Source organism: Pterocles gutturalis, unplaced genomic scaffold, assembly GCF_000699245.1.
Source record: "Pterocles gutturalis isolate BGI_N339 unplaced genomic scaffold, ASM69924v1 scaffold23745, whole genome shotgun sequence".
NCBI classification, from domain to species: domain Eukaryota; kingdom Metazoa; phylum Chordata; class Aves; order Pterocliformes; family Pteroclidae; genus Pterocles; species Pterocles gutturalis.
In genome coordinates this window covers 16,082-31,548 of record NW_010138984.1, presented here as the reverse complement: position 1 = coordinate 31,548, position 15,467 = coordinate 16,082, and the positions used below count along the sequence as shown (strand labels likewise).

The window sequence follows — 15,467 nt, the reverse complement described above, 5'->3', positions numbered from 1 at the left end:
CAAACTTTCTATAAGATTTGTAGGCAGAGTAATTGTGTAAATTTAATTGCAAGAAGATTTTAATCTACGAGATTCAATGGAGTTGATGTTGGAACACATTCCTCCTGCCCCTGTAAATGCAAATGCTTGCCAATCTTATCACAAGTGCTCAAATTCTTATAAATTACATCCATGCCTATGTCACAGCAATATAAAATTTGAAGAAGAGTGGACAACAGTCTAAATTATGTGTACAATACCAAAGCATTGAGTTCAACTTCTAAAGAGACAATCTCTTAAAATATTGTCAGTATTTTAATTACCATGCTTTTGAAAGCATGGTATTTTGCTAATTCTACAAAAGCCTGTGTCTCAAAGATATGAAACCTGTGTTAATCCAAATCTCTTCATCAGCTGGCTGAAAGAGTTGTATTTATTGTTCTGACAGGTGTCTCTTAAATTCCTCCTTTCCAAAGCTGCTAAAAGACATTAAGATCAAGAACTTATTTAGGAGAAGTAAATAAGCTTTAATTAATTAAATTTTCCCACATTTCAATTTAGGGTTCGATATTTATGCAACATCAAGAAAACGTCATCGATCTCTGCAGAGTATTTCAGCGTAATCTACTGGATCATTTGAACCAAGCACAAAACAGGGATCGTAACTGACACACATGAATAGAAGAACCCAAACAAATGGAACCCTTCAACATCTGATAATTAAACCAAACTGAAAAAAATGCTATATTGCTTAAAAGTTATGGAGGATGAAGAATAACAGCTGAACAAGTAATAACTCAGTATATAAAAGTATATCACACTTAAACAGGCAGAGCTAGTGTATCCCTACAGCTAACTGACATTTCCAAGATCAGTGCAATAAATGATCCACAGTATTCAAAACCTGTGTGTGATACCTACCAACCTATTTGACTGTGAGTTTCCATTAGAAGTTTCATGAACTCTTTGTAAGACAAACACATTTTGCTGTTTTCAGCATTGCTGCTCCTGTCAAAAAATAACCCCATCTAAACTTTCAACGTCATATTTGCCCCGTTGGTAGAGAAGCCATTAACTCCAGCAGGGATCTTGGGAAATTAGCTGAATTGATGTATATCTGGAATTGCCCTACTCAGGCATTTTCTGAGACTCCTGCTTGGCTTAAAGTACAGCATGCCAGCACCCAAAAGACCCAGAGTGCTGAAATAATGCCAGGAAGAACAGTTTTAATGGGTTTTTGGAGTAAAAACACAAGCCAAAGAACACAGAGCAATTCTGAAGTATGCTTCTCAGAACTCACCTCACCGAGGCAACACACAAATTCTGCACTAAGCTCAACTTCCTACGTGCTAGCTACCCTCACATTGAGTTTATGGCAGTAAGGCAGCTGTAGGTGAAAATGGGCCACCAGGAGAACGCTCGGTCCAACTGCTGCTGGAAGAATGTCTACAACAACAAATGCCCCATCACAACAGCAATATTTGTCAGGAAGCTCTTTACAACAGCCAGTTGTATTAAGTACAATAGGAACAGTAAAGGAAGTGTGAGAAAGACTTCATTCTTTCTGAACTTCACACTTATAATCAATTCTGTAAGTAAATTTCTGTAAGTGAATGCCATTCTTTAGTATCTCAGCCCTCAGTATCCAGGACAGCAAAAGTGGAAATATATCAGCTACAGAACAATATTTGTGTTCTTCATGAAGGCCAGCCAAGTTGGACTGAGACAGGATATAAATTCACTAGTTCGGCAAGGAGTTACACATCAAAAATAGCTGTTATGTAAGAGCTGACTTTATATTTTACTTCTTCTGATATATTTGAACTGAGTAAATGGAAAGGACATTTTAGTTGATTACACATTTAGGAAAAGGATAAATGAACAACAAAATTAGGAAAAAGATAAAAGAACAAAAACCCCTTTTTTTTTTTTTTTTTTTTTTTTTAGGTAGCTATATAGCTAACACCTTAGACTCCTGGAACTATTGCAAAGGCATAAACCTGTTAAAGTGATAGAAGAAAAAAACTATCTACTGTGCAAACGAAAATCATTACTAACATCAAACTTCTAGGAGTTATTACTATTACTACATTGATATGCTTCGCAATATCGCAAAGTTGATAACAAAAAAACAGCTTATAAAGAAATGGATGGAGTATGAAGGAAAATATGTGTGTATATATGGTCTTAAATATAGTTGGTTGGATAGCCAAATGCATCTAATGACATGAATATAAGTTTTCAGATGTTACATCTTAGTTGTTCAGTCTATATCAAGCTCTCCAAATGCGCACTCAATGCTTTTCAGTGCATGTTCTCGATTAGATGATCCATGAACAGCATTGGACAAAATGTCTTGTGCAAACTGAGCTCGAATTGATTCTGGAGAGGTCTGTTTTGCCACTTCTGGATCGGTTGGACCCATTAGTTGCCTCCACTCTTCCACAGCATTTTCCTTTGATAAGACCATTATCACTGATGGGCCCCTGTAACAATAATATAAGGAAGCTCTTACACTGTTCTGAGATGCAGGTTGAGCTTTGACTTCAGAGAAGTAATGAACTGTTACAGTAAGCATTACACTATCTGAATTTTTAAAAACTGTTTAGATTTTAAAACTTGTCTCTGGGTGTTTTGTTTAAGACAATATCCTGTATTTGAAAACTAAAGAGATTATGATGATCAGCTATTTGGATTGAGACTTTCTGGCCTAAAAGGATTCTCATTCAATAATTTCTGAAGCAAGACAATACATACTGTGTTATTAACAGCTATACTAACAATATTATGAAGATACTATGGGAAGAACAAGGATTCCATTAGAAATTTGTTCTTTTTTTTTCAGAAACAAACCAAAATAATAGTCACTATCCATAAGTTTGGAAAGAATCATAGATCTTGAAGGAAGTCCACGCTAGAAGCCACTAAACTCACCAGAAGAGTGATACAGTATAAAATCCTTGTGCCGTTTTGGGTGTAGCATGTTTTCTTGGCCCTGTAAATTCAAAGTTATGATGTACACTTACACATTTCAGTATTGTCTAATGAGATACTTACTGAGTCATACAAGTCACTAACTCTTCAAAAAAAGGTTTTCCTTTATGATCCTTATAAAACTGTTCAGCCATTTCACGAGTTAAAGCTTCTTCTTTAATCTTTGAGATGGTAAATCCAGCCTCTTTAACTTTTTGCATAATGTCATCTAGGAGAATAACAAGCAAACTCATTCTTTCTTGATTGAAACTGTTTAGATGCAAAAAAAAAAATTAAAATACTTTAGAGGCAAAAAAAGCCATTTAAAGGTTTAATAAAATACTAGATCTGCTTTTTTAATTAAAAAAAAGCACTATTAAAATTTTACTTACAATATCAAATGATCAAGGACAATATGCCAAACACTTCAACAGTACTCTAAAATGTATAGAAACCTTTGTCACATGCAGGTGACAAACACAGATGGTTATAAACTACACCAGCAGCATTCACTGCTGTTTCTCACATTGGACAGAATGTGAACCGTTGTTCTAATGCTATATCACACACCAGCTAGCCTGATAAAATCCATCTGGATTTTTCCAAGAGGGGAAGAAAGACTCACAAAAGCCAGCGATGAATTAACATAAGAATGCATCTGGCACGATTTACTACTGTGTACATTGCTAATAGTTTGTAGCAATTACATCTGTAGACATAGCTCATAGTTTCTAGATCACTTACCTTTATGATGCTTAGCTGCATCAGGTTTGATCAATGCGAAAGTGTGCTCCTGAGGGAAGAAGAACTCCAATTCCTTCTGAGCATCGTCGGCTGTAGAACTACCATGCAGCTGACTAATAGGTACATTGCTGATTGAATACTGTGCACGTAAACTAAAAGTCATTAAAAAAGTTATTTAAAGAAAGAGCCATTTGGAGCTTCAACTATGACTAACCTTAACCCAGTGAATATAAATGAATGCTGATCTGGCTAATTAAGTGCTTGGTAATATCTCTGTAGGAGTAAGAAACCTTAATTGTCTCCAGAAAGAACAATCAGCTTTCCAATTAACCACCTGAAATACCAACATCTTCCTTCCCAACTGTTATCTTGTTATATTTCCAGAATAATACCAGTTCTTTCTTAACAAAAGGACACTTCTGTCAATGATAAGTAAGATGATACAACAGCAGTTTCTTAGAACAATACAATAAGCAGGTAAAACTAAGATGTTGATTTATAAAATGTGTAGAAGAAACTTAGTCACAAATAAAATAATCTACTGGTGGAAAGTTTTCATAAAGCTAAGAAAACAAGCATCTGTTCTAAAAAATAATGGTTTGCAAAAAATCAATCAGAATGAGAAATTACTAATATTTTTCTCAGACTCAAGAGATCTTTTTTCACTTTAATACTCTCTTTTTTTTTTTTTTACACTCAGCTTTGCCTTATGTTTAATAGCCATTATTTCTCAAAAAATTCTACAGTCACTAGGTGTAATGCAACACTTTCAAGAAAAGTTTAACAAACTTCAGAACTATATGTCTGTTTCCAGACGATGGCACTATAGTTACATCAGTTGGAATGTGGTATTCATTGAGATGAGGAATGTGAAAGCAAATTGGAAGCTGTGAATGATGGTTTACTATTAAATATTACCTGTCCGGATTTTCCTTCTTAGCCTCTTCAACAGTCTTTGGGCCTAATAAGTCTCTCCAGTGTGCTACAGCATTTTCACGTGTTAGAGCAAGTACAAGAGTTGGACCACTGTAAAATGGGAAAACTAGCATTAAAAAAAAATAAAATTAAACTCTCTAATTTGTAAAAGGAGTTTGACTATATGTAGTCCAGGCTAGAAAAACAATCCCCAGTATTGGAGGATTTTAAATCTGATCTCTGTTTAAACAGCTGTAGCCTGATAAAACCAAATGGGGCTTAAGCATGAATTTAAATTTCAACGTTACTGAATATTACCACAACAGCAAAAATGTTATGAAATTGGGCTATTCTTTATTACTAGACATAAAAAATGCTGATCAGGTCTTAAGGTTTTGTATTTGTCCCAGCCATGTCCCAACTTCATATGAAGGCAATATCCAAATATGATTTATTTTTCCTCCCCAAGGAATCTCACGCTCAGCCTGGATGAAGGTTTCAGAGCACTCCTACAGACAACCTAAACACAGCCTTGCAGAGCGGAGTTCAACGGGTTTCACCTAATCAGTTGTACTGGCCACTGATTTCAGCAACTTGCATACAGAGATATAGAGTAGCCAGTAATTTTTTAAAACCTAATTTATTTATCTGGTATACTTGGGAATTATCTCATTGCCTGAAGTTTTCTGATCCTGTTTGGAATTTTACTAAGCTCTCAGATACATGGGTGCCTTGTAGCCGTGTATTTTTCTGGCTAATTATTCATTGTGAAAATTTCAGTCTTATTTATCGGACTACCTTCTCATTTTTCATTTAACATACCTGGTCATTTGCTCTAGAAGGACAGGGAAGTAGTCTTGATCTACGTGCTCTTTGTAAAATTCACATACTTGTTCTTCAGATAGGATTATCTTTTTCTGCATTGCTATTTTGAAGCCCTCATCCTTTATTCTTTGCATGATAGACTCTGTTTAAAATATTTAAATAATACTGAATTGCCATGCTTTCATTAATTTGCACACTTGCAAAGAAATTACACAGACTTTCAATCATAATGTTAATGTTACTATTACCAAAATAAGATCTAAGGATTTTGAATAGGTGGATATTCCTTTAACTAAGTCTTACAAGACCACATGCGTTAAGTATTTGGCACAAGGCAAAATCACTCTACAATTACCTACACATGGACTGCAGAAGTGCTGCTCTAAGCAACGTGTTAGATAGCAATCAAGAAAATAAATACACAAGGAGAGGTCAAAATTGTAGATCTCTGTATATAGGTTATTTTAAGTACAGAGATTCTCAAGTTAGAAATAAAAATGCTATCTAGAACCTAGGAAGAAATGTAAATATATGCTTGAGAAGAAAAGTAAACTTGTTTGGATGGAACGTCATGCTAATTGGGTAGATTTTTTTTTTTTAAACTGTAAAAATGTTGTTTGTATAGACCTGCCCTTGTGCAGCACTGCCTTATGCTGCATAGAACATACTGGGTCAGATCTTCTTCACCTTGCCATTGATCTACCTTGGACCTGCTGTTCAAGAATAATAGCAGCTGCTTTATTATGGGGGGGAAGCATGATCCCCTACACTATACTTTGAAAATGCTAACTTCTCTGAGAGGCCTTCTAGAAACATTCTGTCCAAATATACAATCTAAAGATATTATTGAAAAATCAACCCAAGGAACAGAATAGCATTAACATTTACAGTCTTGATATAACAAAAATATTAACCATGTAACTTTTTTCCTGACAAAGACTACTGTTGACTTAATGCTGGGGAGACAATATAACCTAAGAACATTTCATTAATAGAGTTAGAATTTTTAGAATTCAAAATATGAGACTTTTTATATACCCTAAATAGAAAATGTAGTTATTAACACTTACCTTGTCTTTCCTTTAAGAGAGAAGGTCTAATTAAGGCCAAAGTCTTTTCAACTTTTAGGTCTGTCTTATTTTTATCAAAATTTGGGAAGAAGAAGGCAAGTTGTCTGCTAGCTTCTTCTACACTGTCTTGTACACCACATATATTTAATATACTCTCAGTTTCCTCCAACCTAACGAGACACAAAGTGATACAGTATTTAAGCCACTGCATGGGTTGCCTAATAATTAACTTCTTGAATAAATACTTTCTCAAAGTTTAGTGAAACATAAGAATAGAATACCAAACTAACTCTTAGACTTGCCTGTGTTTCTAAGGTTTATTTAGCTATGTAAAAACAGTCACTCTTGGCCACTTACAGAAAATGCAGTATTCCCCAGTTGTACTAAATTAATGCAGAAACAAGCAGGCACCAACAAAAATATCAGTTATTATGACAAGTTCTTTGTTAGAATAAGTATTTAAAATCTTGTTGCTTTAAGTAAATCTCTTGTCTAAATATAAAACTTGATCCAATATTTGAATTTTTTTGTGAACACTCTCCTTATTGTCTGATGTTGTGTGTACAACTATCATCCTCTTTAAAATTCTCTGCAAATACTTGGCATAGGAGGAAAACAGACACTTTAAGATACCGTGGTTGTGAACAGCTAATCGTTACAATGTTTTTATGCATCTTGGTCAGGGGGGAACAAAACCCAAACCCTCCCACTTGTTTACAGAGTGGTCCCAGGGTGCACAGCATCCTTAAGGTGTCCCCTAGTCTTCCTTGGTCATATATATACATACACGCGCATCACAAATATACATTTTCACTGGTAGTTACCTGTTTGGCTTCTCAGGCTCATCAGGCAGACTCTCATTCAGTTCATGGAGGTCTTTCCAGAGAGGGATAGCATCAGTTCCTTCTTTCTTAGCAATTACCAAAATGTGGCATGGTCCACTCATCATGAATTGAACAAAATCCTCAAAGTCAGGCTAAAAAACATAGTTTACTCCTTATGAATTTCAGGAACTCTTGAGTTCATTGTCAGAAATGAGACAACCATCCTTTCTAAAGTAACTCATCATTCCTGTTCTAAAAAGACATTCACATATGTTACTCAGAGCCCTGTCAAATTGTTTGGGAAGTTTTTTGATCAATCACGTGAGACAACAACATTATAAAGTGTCTCAAACATAACTGAGATAAAGGAAGTCACAGAACTACATTAAGCAAGTACCATGTGTTCTTCCAGGCGAAAATACAAATGACAAGAGTGAAGAAAATGATCCAGAAACTCCATGTGATGAAATGCTATACTTGCAGTAGCACATAGAGTGAGATTAGAAACTACAATACAGCTCCATGCATAGTTTTTGAAACTGAAAACCATGTAGCTGGCTGTAAATACAGAACACCGAGATATTTGCAAGACATTTGTAGGCTTTTCCTTTATTCTCTTTGCTATGTTCTTTTCACTCCTTCAGTTTCAACCTTCAGTTTCAACCTTCAATCCTAGAAATATATACTTTTTGTCAGAAAATGACTTTTGAGTTTTTAATCTTTTTTCCTTGTATGTCACTTTTTTCTTCAATATTGTGAATTTCCTCCAATATCTTCTCTCTTTTTAAATATTTGACTAAATCTTTTGTTTATCAGTCACCCTCATCTGATTGTATATAATGCATTTTTCCTTGAATAATATAAGGATGAAATATTTACATGTATGCTTTCAATTCATTGCTTTTCTCTTTTAGTTATCTTCACATCTATGCATACGCTTCACCCATTTTGCAATATGAACAAACTCAAAAAGAGACAGAACGGATGCAAGTACAAAAACATTTAGTACAATGCATAAAGGGAGTATTTATACTGTTGTGGCTTTAAAAGTACACTTGCTCACTTTAGAAGAAATAGATGTAGCTACTAGATTTGGCTGGCCTGGATCACCCAGCTTCATCATTAAAAAGAAACAATTTCTGCTTCTAGTTACATCTGAAGGTCTATTGCCTTGAGCCTCCATTCTGTTATAATAGGCAGCCTCTGGACCATCAGCAAGCTTGCAGAGTATTAAATCAGGAACAATTATGCCCACTGAGCACAAAGGAATCTGTATTCTATATTGCCACTTTAACGTAATTATTTTTCAGCTTAAAATTACACTTAAAGAATGGCAAATAATTGGCTTCACAGTATGCGTAGAGCCTTCTGGACTGCTGCTGATAGTTCATAGCAGTTTTGTTATTCTCCCTGTCCTAATGTTGGCTAGGATCTGCTGCAGTGGAGTAGTGCTGCCATATATCAAACCTGGCATACTTTATTCCTCCCTCAACACCTAACTAATCTCAAATTTGGCTGCTGTTCCCATGAAGATGACTTATTTTTACCTCTATTTCAAAACCATCCCTTAATACAGCATAGGGCCACAAAAATAGAATTCAATGGAGATGCTTTCTCTTTCTGCCTGTGCACATGGTTATCCCCAGTACTACCCTGTGATAAAAGCTGTGAAGAAGAAAAAAACGTAAGATATACTATAGCTTATTTTCTGGTTGGAAGAGTGTGTGTCATATAGATACATACTGTCGTACAGATGACACTGGATTTTGGTTTTGTGCTACATTTCAACACCTAACAGCCTATGTTTAGGGCCATGACTACGGGTCATACACATTCTGGTAACAGAAAGAACTACAAAATCCTTTGGTATTTAATTTGAGTTCAGTTTCATTTAGTTGGAATGTTAGTGTGCTGTAAGTATGAGTTGGTATGAAAAAAAGAGAGATAATACCTCCTTTTTTTCTATGTACTAAGTCTACATTAATTCAGTTCTTCAGCAAAATAAAAGTTTACAAGACACAGATTTGCAAACACATATAGCTGCAATGATATGTTTTGCCTGTTCCTTTTGTTTAGGTTTTTAGTTTGTTTTTACCTGATCTTTGTTCCAGGCATAGAACACTCTGATCTGCTCTTCAGTTAGCATTTTCTCCTCTGCTGCTTCAATGCCAAATCCTGCGGCTCTAATCTGCAATTATTCAGTTATTACTCAGTGGCGTTTGAAAATGGATATATACAGAATCAAATGTTTTTGTAAATCTAAGGACTGATTGATTTTGGAAGCTATTTTGTGTTTAAATTTCTCCAAAATATTAAAAAAAAAAAAAGTGCTATGCTTTCCTAAACTGAAGTTCCAATTTTTCAAAGCACTTTACTAATTTCAGGATTACAATGCCCACTAAGTTAACATTCGTGAAAAATGTAGTGTAGTTCAACATATTTATTAATTCAGTAGTTAATAATCCCTTTTATTTAACATTGAATAAACTCTTTTTAACCATTGTAAGTTATTAGCAAGCAGCCACTTCTAAAAATGTTGTTATAAACTATATTATAATAATATTATTCATGTAAATGTGTAACTTGTCAACAACCGTCGTATTAGGCTAAACTATTTGGCTTTAGAAACAACAAATAAACCAAAATCTATTTTAGGATTGCCTATTTTTACTTCACTAAATTCAAGTATGTGTAAGAGATGTACACTTACATGACCGGTATAAATATTCACAGTGCACTGATACGAGTTTTATACCTTGTACTGATATTTAAACAACAGAGGCACTACCTAGCCCCAATTGTGATCGTACAGCAATCATTCTGCAAAAGTCGCTGGCCCTGTCATTACACTTTTAAAAATTAACATAATTTTATCTTGGTATGTAGTGTTATGAGGCATTTTGTGTAACGGAAACAGTGAGAAATTCCTGTGTATGAAATGAGCATTACTATAGCATCATCTTCTGGAAAGCAAAAGAGTTTTTGTTTCACTGTGTGGTGGCTTAAACAAATACTGAATCCGTGGATGCACCATTGTGCACTTGCTGGAATTGCATTCTTCACTGCAGGAACAAATTTGGCACTGCTGACAAATATTAGTGTACAATTACTAGTGCACATTAATTAGCCTCACCATCTACATGCATATATTGTCACTTGTGTCTATGCACACACTCTTTTCCTGGTTAATTTATGTGTGCCTACAACTCTTTAAGATGCTGTTCAAAGAATTGACTTTGCTGCCATGATTTCTTGTTCTCATTTCTATTGCAACACGTGGAAAAAAAAAGACCATTCTCTGTTTGTAGATGTCACATGTCACTGATCGGCACGGTACGAATCAATGTCATACCTCATCTACTGACATAAAATGTGAAACCAATGGTATCAATCTGAACACCATATTATTTCAGGTCAAAATTATCATACTTTTATCATCCTTATCAGAGAAGCAATGACAGATCTCGTTCTAAAGCCTAGGCATAAATTAGGATCTACTTAATCTTACATCTTGCTACTATGGCTCTTTACTAAATAGGATGAATAAATCTTTTCATATTCTCTCTACCTTTTGTTTAATTTCTTCTACACGTCCTTCTAAGACATCATCAGGTTTTATAATTCCAACAGAATAGCTGACTACTTCTTCTGGAAAGGGGAAAAAAATCCTGTGTCAATGAATACTTTTATCAAAATAAATACAAAACTAAATTTTCTATTCCTTACAAGTGCATTTCTCTAAATAATTTTTCATTTTAATATTGAGATGGCCAAACAGTGATTCCAAAAAACTAAGTGACTCCAACTACATCATCTTTGCAGAATCTGAGGCTTACATTTAAGCATTAGGATGTAATTCAGTCAGATCACAATCACTGTAGAAGAACTTAACGATAGCACTAATGGAAACACCAGACTACCGCTTGTTTCCAAGACTAGAAAACACTCACCTGCATGTAGTAAGGAAAATCTGACCACAAAATGTTAGTGTCTTATGGCTTCTGAGGGATCCCCTAACCTGGAGCTGAACCCAAGCTGAAAACTCTGTTCCCTGATTTTGTTGCACATTTAGATTCTGTGGATTAGTGTGAAGTCTGGATATAATTGCTAAAGGATTTGTAATGCTATACTAACTAGGTCTCAGAGGGTTTATGAGGAAAAAAACAGGCTAAAGCTGATGTCGTGGTACTTGAACAACGCTTGAACAACAAAGAAGACACGAAGAGGAAGGATAAGGGACATGACTTAATCCGTGACTGTGGTCTAATGCCTACTCACAGAAAAAAAAAAGGCAAGACCATGAAGAAGGAGAGGATGGAGGAGTTTATTCCATCTCAGCATTGCTAAGGGGCATTCTGTGCATATATGAAGTAGTAGGAAGCTTCAGCAGCCACAGATAATAATAAGAATAGAAAAGATGTGAGTCCCAGCTCATGAAAAGCCTGAGATAAAATGTAGACATGAGACTCACAAACAGGATGGTGCTTATTTTTCAATCTTTTTGGAACCTTATCCTACTATAGTGGATTTATGCTCTTATGTAAGTCTGCTCTTTAGCTCTTTCATCTAATCTAGTTAAAGCATTAATTAAAAATAATCTGAGATACAAGACATGCCATTCCTTCACAGATCAACTCTCAGGTTGCTCCCATCTTGGTATTGGGTTAACAACCACCATCTTCACAAAAGCTCATCGCTAACACAAGGACTGTGTAGAAGTGACTTTAAGGCACGCGTTTTACACAGGAAAATTCCCTGAAGGTTCCCAAAAGTGGGGTGCAAATGCTAATGACAGCCTCATATCTTAATTCCTTACAGAAGAAAGCTTCCCCTCAATTTGATATCCTCAATCACAGCCTCTCAATCAAAGGAAGGTCTATTACTGCTGGACATACCCAATTCTTAATCAAATAAATAAAAAGACATTTGTTCTTTTTCTTTCTGTTAACATTTCTAAAATAAATCAAATATATTCACCCTCAGGTGCAGTCTCCTCAATACTCTCTTCTGATGATTTTTCTTCCAAGAAAAGAAGTTCATCTACCTAAGGTAATTGAAAATAGGGTAAAAGTACATCACCTGTGTGAAGCTAAAGTCACCAAACACAGCTGTCAGATGTTTACAATTTTCTCTTAATGTAAGAACATATTTGCCACCCTGGAAAGTGAGCAATTCAAAGGCAGACCTTGGGTTGGCCTGATTTTCCTTAGCTGAGCTACAGTTTGTTAAAAGTTTACTTTTACTGTAAGTGGAGTTCTTTCATCTCCGTTTTCACTCAAAACAAGCAGTTAGACTTGACTATTTCCCATGTCTTTATTTGTTTCATACGATGCACTAAGTTATATGGGAAAAATACTCAGTCCTGAAAGAAAAAAAATGACTAAAACCTTTATGTGCTAGTGACATTTTGTCCAGCTCTCAATTTCTTGCATTAATAGGCTAATCTAAATTTCTTAAGTAAAATTTCTTAAATTTCTTACTTTTTATAAAGTACCATTTAATGGAAATATTAACACACACATATGTAATTTTGCTGTTAAGAAAAAAAAGCAAAAATTTAACCATTACCAACCACACTATCTCAAGCACTGAGAGATACCATGTAAGTGTAAATATAAATGAGTATTTTTATTAAGCATCTGTTTTGTGAGTACCTCGGCACGTTCCTTCTGGCCAGCTGCGATCTCCCTCTCTTCTTGCACCAGCTCTGTTACTTTCTTACTTATAAGAGGAGCATTTGCACCTCTCACTATTTCAATAATTTTGCCATTCTATAAAAGAGAAAATTACATGATTGGTGAGTTCTCATCACTTAGTTTACACATTTACTGGAGTTTTGGAATGTGCTGTATCTTGCTATTTTTTCCAGCAACAGGACCACTTCCTGTGCCCCCTGAAGGGAATATGAAAGCTACTGCTGCCTCCACTAGTTCAGAATGAACCTTCCTTGCTTTTACGCCCTCCCCAACATCAAATAATCATGTTGGTGTAGCCATGTGTAGGCAACTTTGGGAGAGGCAACCCTGGAAAGCTTACATGGATTTCTCACTAAGGAATTACCAAAACTCTGGCTACCACAAATCTTCCGTGGCTGTATGTGCAGCAGACACAACAAAAATGTGCTCAAGAGCCACAGATTTCATAGAATCATAGGGCGGTTACGGTCGGAAAGGACCTTAAAGAACCACAGATTTAGGCATGGGAAGCAACCTCAAGGAAACAACATCTGGTGTTATGATCCTATTTACTGTGAAATGTAAAGATATGATTTGTACAGCTTCACATTTCTTTTTAATCTGCTGAAAAAATAATATAAAAGTAGGCAGCACGTTATAAGAAACTGATGTGATGTACTTACAACACAAAAAAGAAACACAGGTTCACATTTACTCCTAAATGGTTGCAGAGTTGGAATGCTGTCAGCCTCTGCCTGAAGTCAGATGAAAAAGATTATTAACTTACATAAGTGTGTATACATATGCATGTATATATATATATAAAAAACTTCTTGCCCACAAGAAGACAGCATTCTTATATACTTTGGTGTTACACACTCAAACTGGAGTTTTAAATGATTGATATTACCTCTTAACGTAACTGCCTCCTTTTTTTGTGTGTAAACAATACATGTATTTTCTGCAAAAATCAGGCAATTGAAAGTTTTCAGTAACACAAAAAGGATGAGCTTGGTCAACATATGGGAGGAACTGAATCTGCAAAATTAATTTATCCACTTTAAATATGATCAATACCCCCTATTTTATACTGCCAGTGTAGAGGAACATTTTTACTACTATAGTTTTGTGATAATTTATTTTTCAATTTCCCCTTTTTGTTCTCTTAAAAATGAAATGCAAGGGAATATTTGGGGAAAAGGTGTAATGGCATTTTTCAGGGATGTAAGAATTTTAAATGTGATAATCCATAATGAACAGACTTAAAACTAAAAATCATACAGTGTGGCTTTTGAATGTTTCTGCAATCTCATCAAGAAAACAAAAGTTGTGGGATATCAGCTCCCTCCCTATTACAACTCCTTCCATATTTATCACAGTTTTAATCTACCTCTAAACAAAGTCTTATGAGGGGATATGCAGAAGAGGCAACCAGACAAAAATTATGGTGACTCAGTATAAGGACAATAAAATGAAAGCTCTGTATATGCAGACAGATAAAAAGCTATTTTTTAAAATAAAACAAAATAAAGTTCCACATGGAATCTACATCCTTACCACTGCAAAATGCAACACATCATCTTCACCAAACTCATTCTTCAGTTTTCTGAATAAATTCACCACAGCTTTGCAAGGACCACACCATGCTCGATACACATCTATTACTAAAATGTAATAGCTTGGAATTACAAACAGCTGACTTGTGAAACTTATCACGAGACATATTTATGAGTGTGTTGGAACAGTCCTGGGAAGGTGTTCACATGCATCTTTCAGTCCTAGTCAATGAACACATCATGAATACATCAGTGTATTCTAGGTATACATCACGATTTCCTCTTTTATTTCAGTTACTTTTGACATCAACAACCTACTTCACAATATGATTTGAGGTGATTAATCCAAACAGCTACATTTCTCTCATATTCCTTTTCCTTTTAATTGTTCTTTTTCTTTCTTATCTAGATCCTTATTCTACAGGATTTTTACCTCCCCGAGCCCATGCAGATAATTTCTTTCCCATTAGTAGTCCTCTGTAGATCTGATCCCATTACAGATTTGCTCCTTCTACCCAAATACAATTTCTAGGAGACATTGTTACTGGACTGAGCAAACTGAAAACTGGGGATAATATCCATCAAAGAACATACAGAAAACTGCATATGTCTTCATAAGAGATTAGAGAGAAAATAGTAACAGTTAGTACCTACTACACCTTTTGTCAGCAACATTTCATCCCACTCGTCTTGATTGGTTATGGTGGTCTGAAATAAATAAATTGAAATTTTAACTTCTTATGAAAGCAGAAAAAGGAAAAAGATCTATTAATTTCTAGAATTGTTCAAGTAATTAGGGTTTGTACCTGGAGCTGGATTTCCTTCTTCTTGCCTGCCATTTCCCTGTGATACGAAGCACACTTAACAGCTTTTTAAAAGAAAATGAGGCTTATTTGTGACATGCAG

General features: G+C 35.1%; 1 protein-coding gene across 1 annotated transcript; it reads right to left on the bottom strand.

Moving 5' to 3' along the window:
* Window positions 1-2,242: 2,242 nt before the first annotated feature.
* Window positions 2,243-15,400, bottom strand: NME8 (NME/NM23 family member 8). Its single transcript, XM_010083214.1, has 15 exons — window positions 15,368-15,400; window positions 15,212-15,269; window positions 14,563-14,669; window positions 13,689-13,760; window positions 12,985-13,101; window positions 12,308-12,374; window positions 10,899-10,975; window positions 9,426-9,518; window positions 7,331-7,482; window positions 6,507-6,676; window positions 5,434-5,578; window positions 4,615-4,722; window positions 3,697-3,848; window positions 3,037-3,181; window positions 2,243-2,465 (listed from the first exon to the last, which is right to left on the bottom strand). Exons 1-15 carry the CDS (start codon window positions 15,398-15,400, stop codon window positions 2,243-2,245), a joined length of 1,719 nt encoding a protein of 572 aa, XP_010081516.1.
* Window positions 15,401-15,467: the final 67 nt, after the last annotated feature.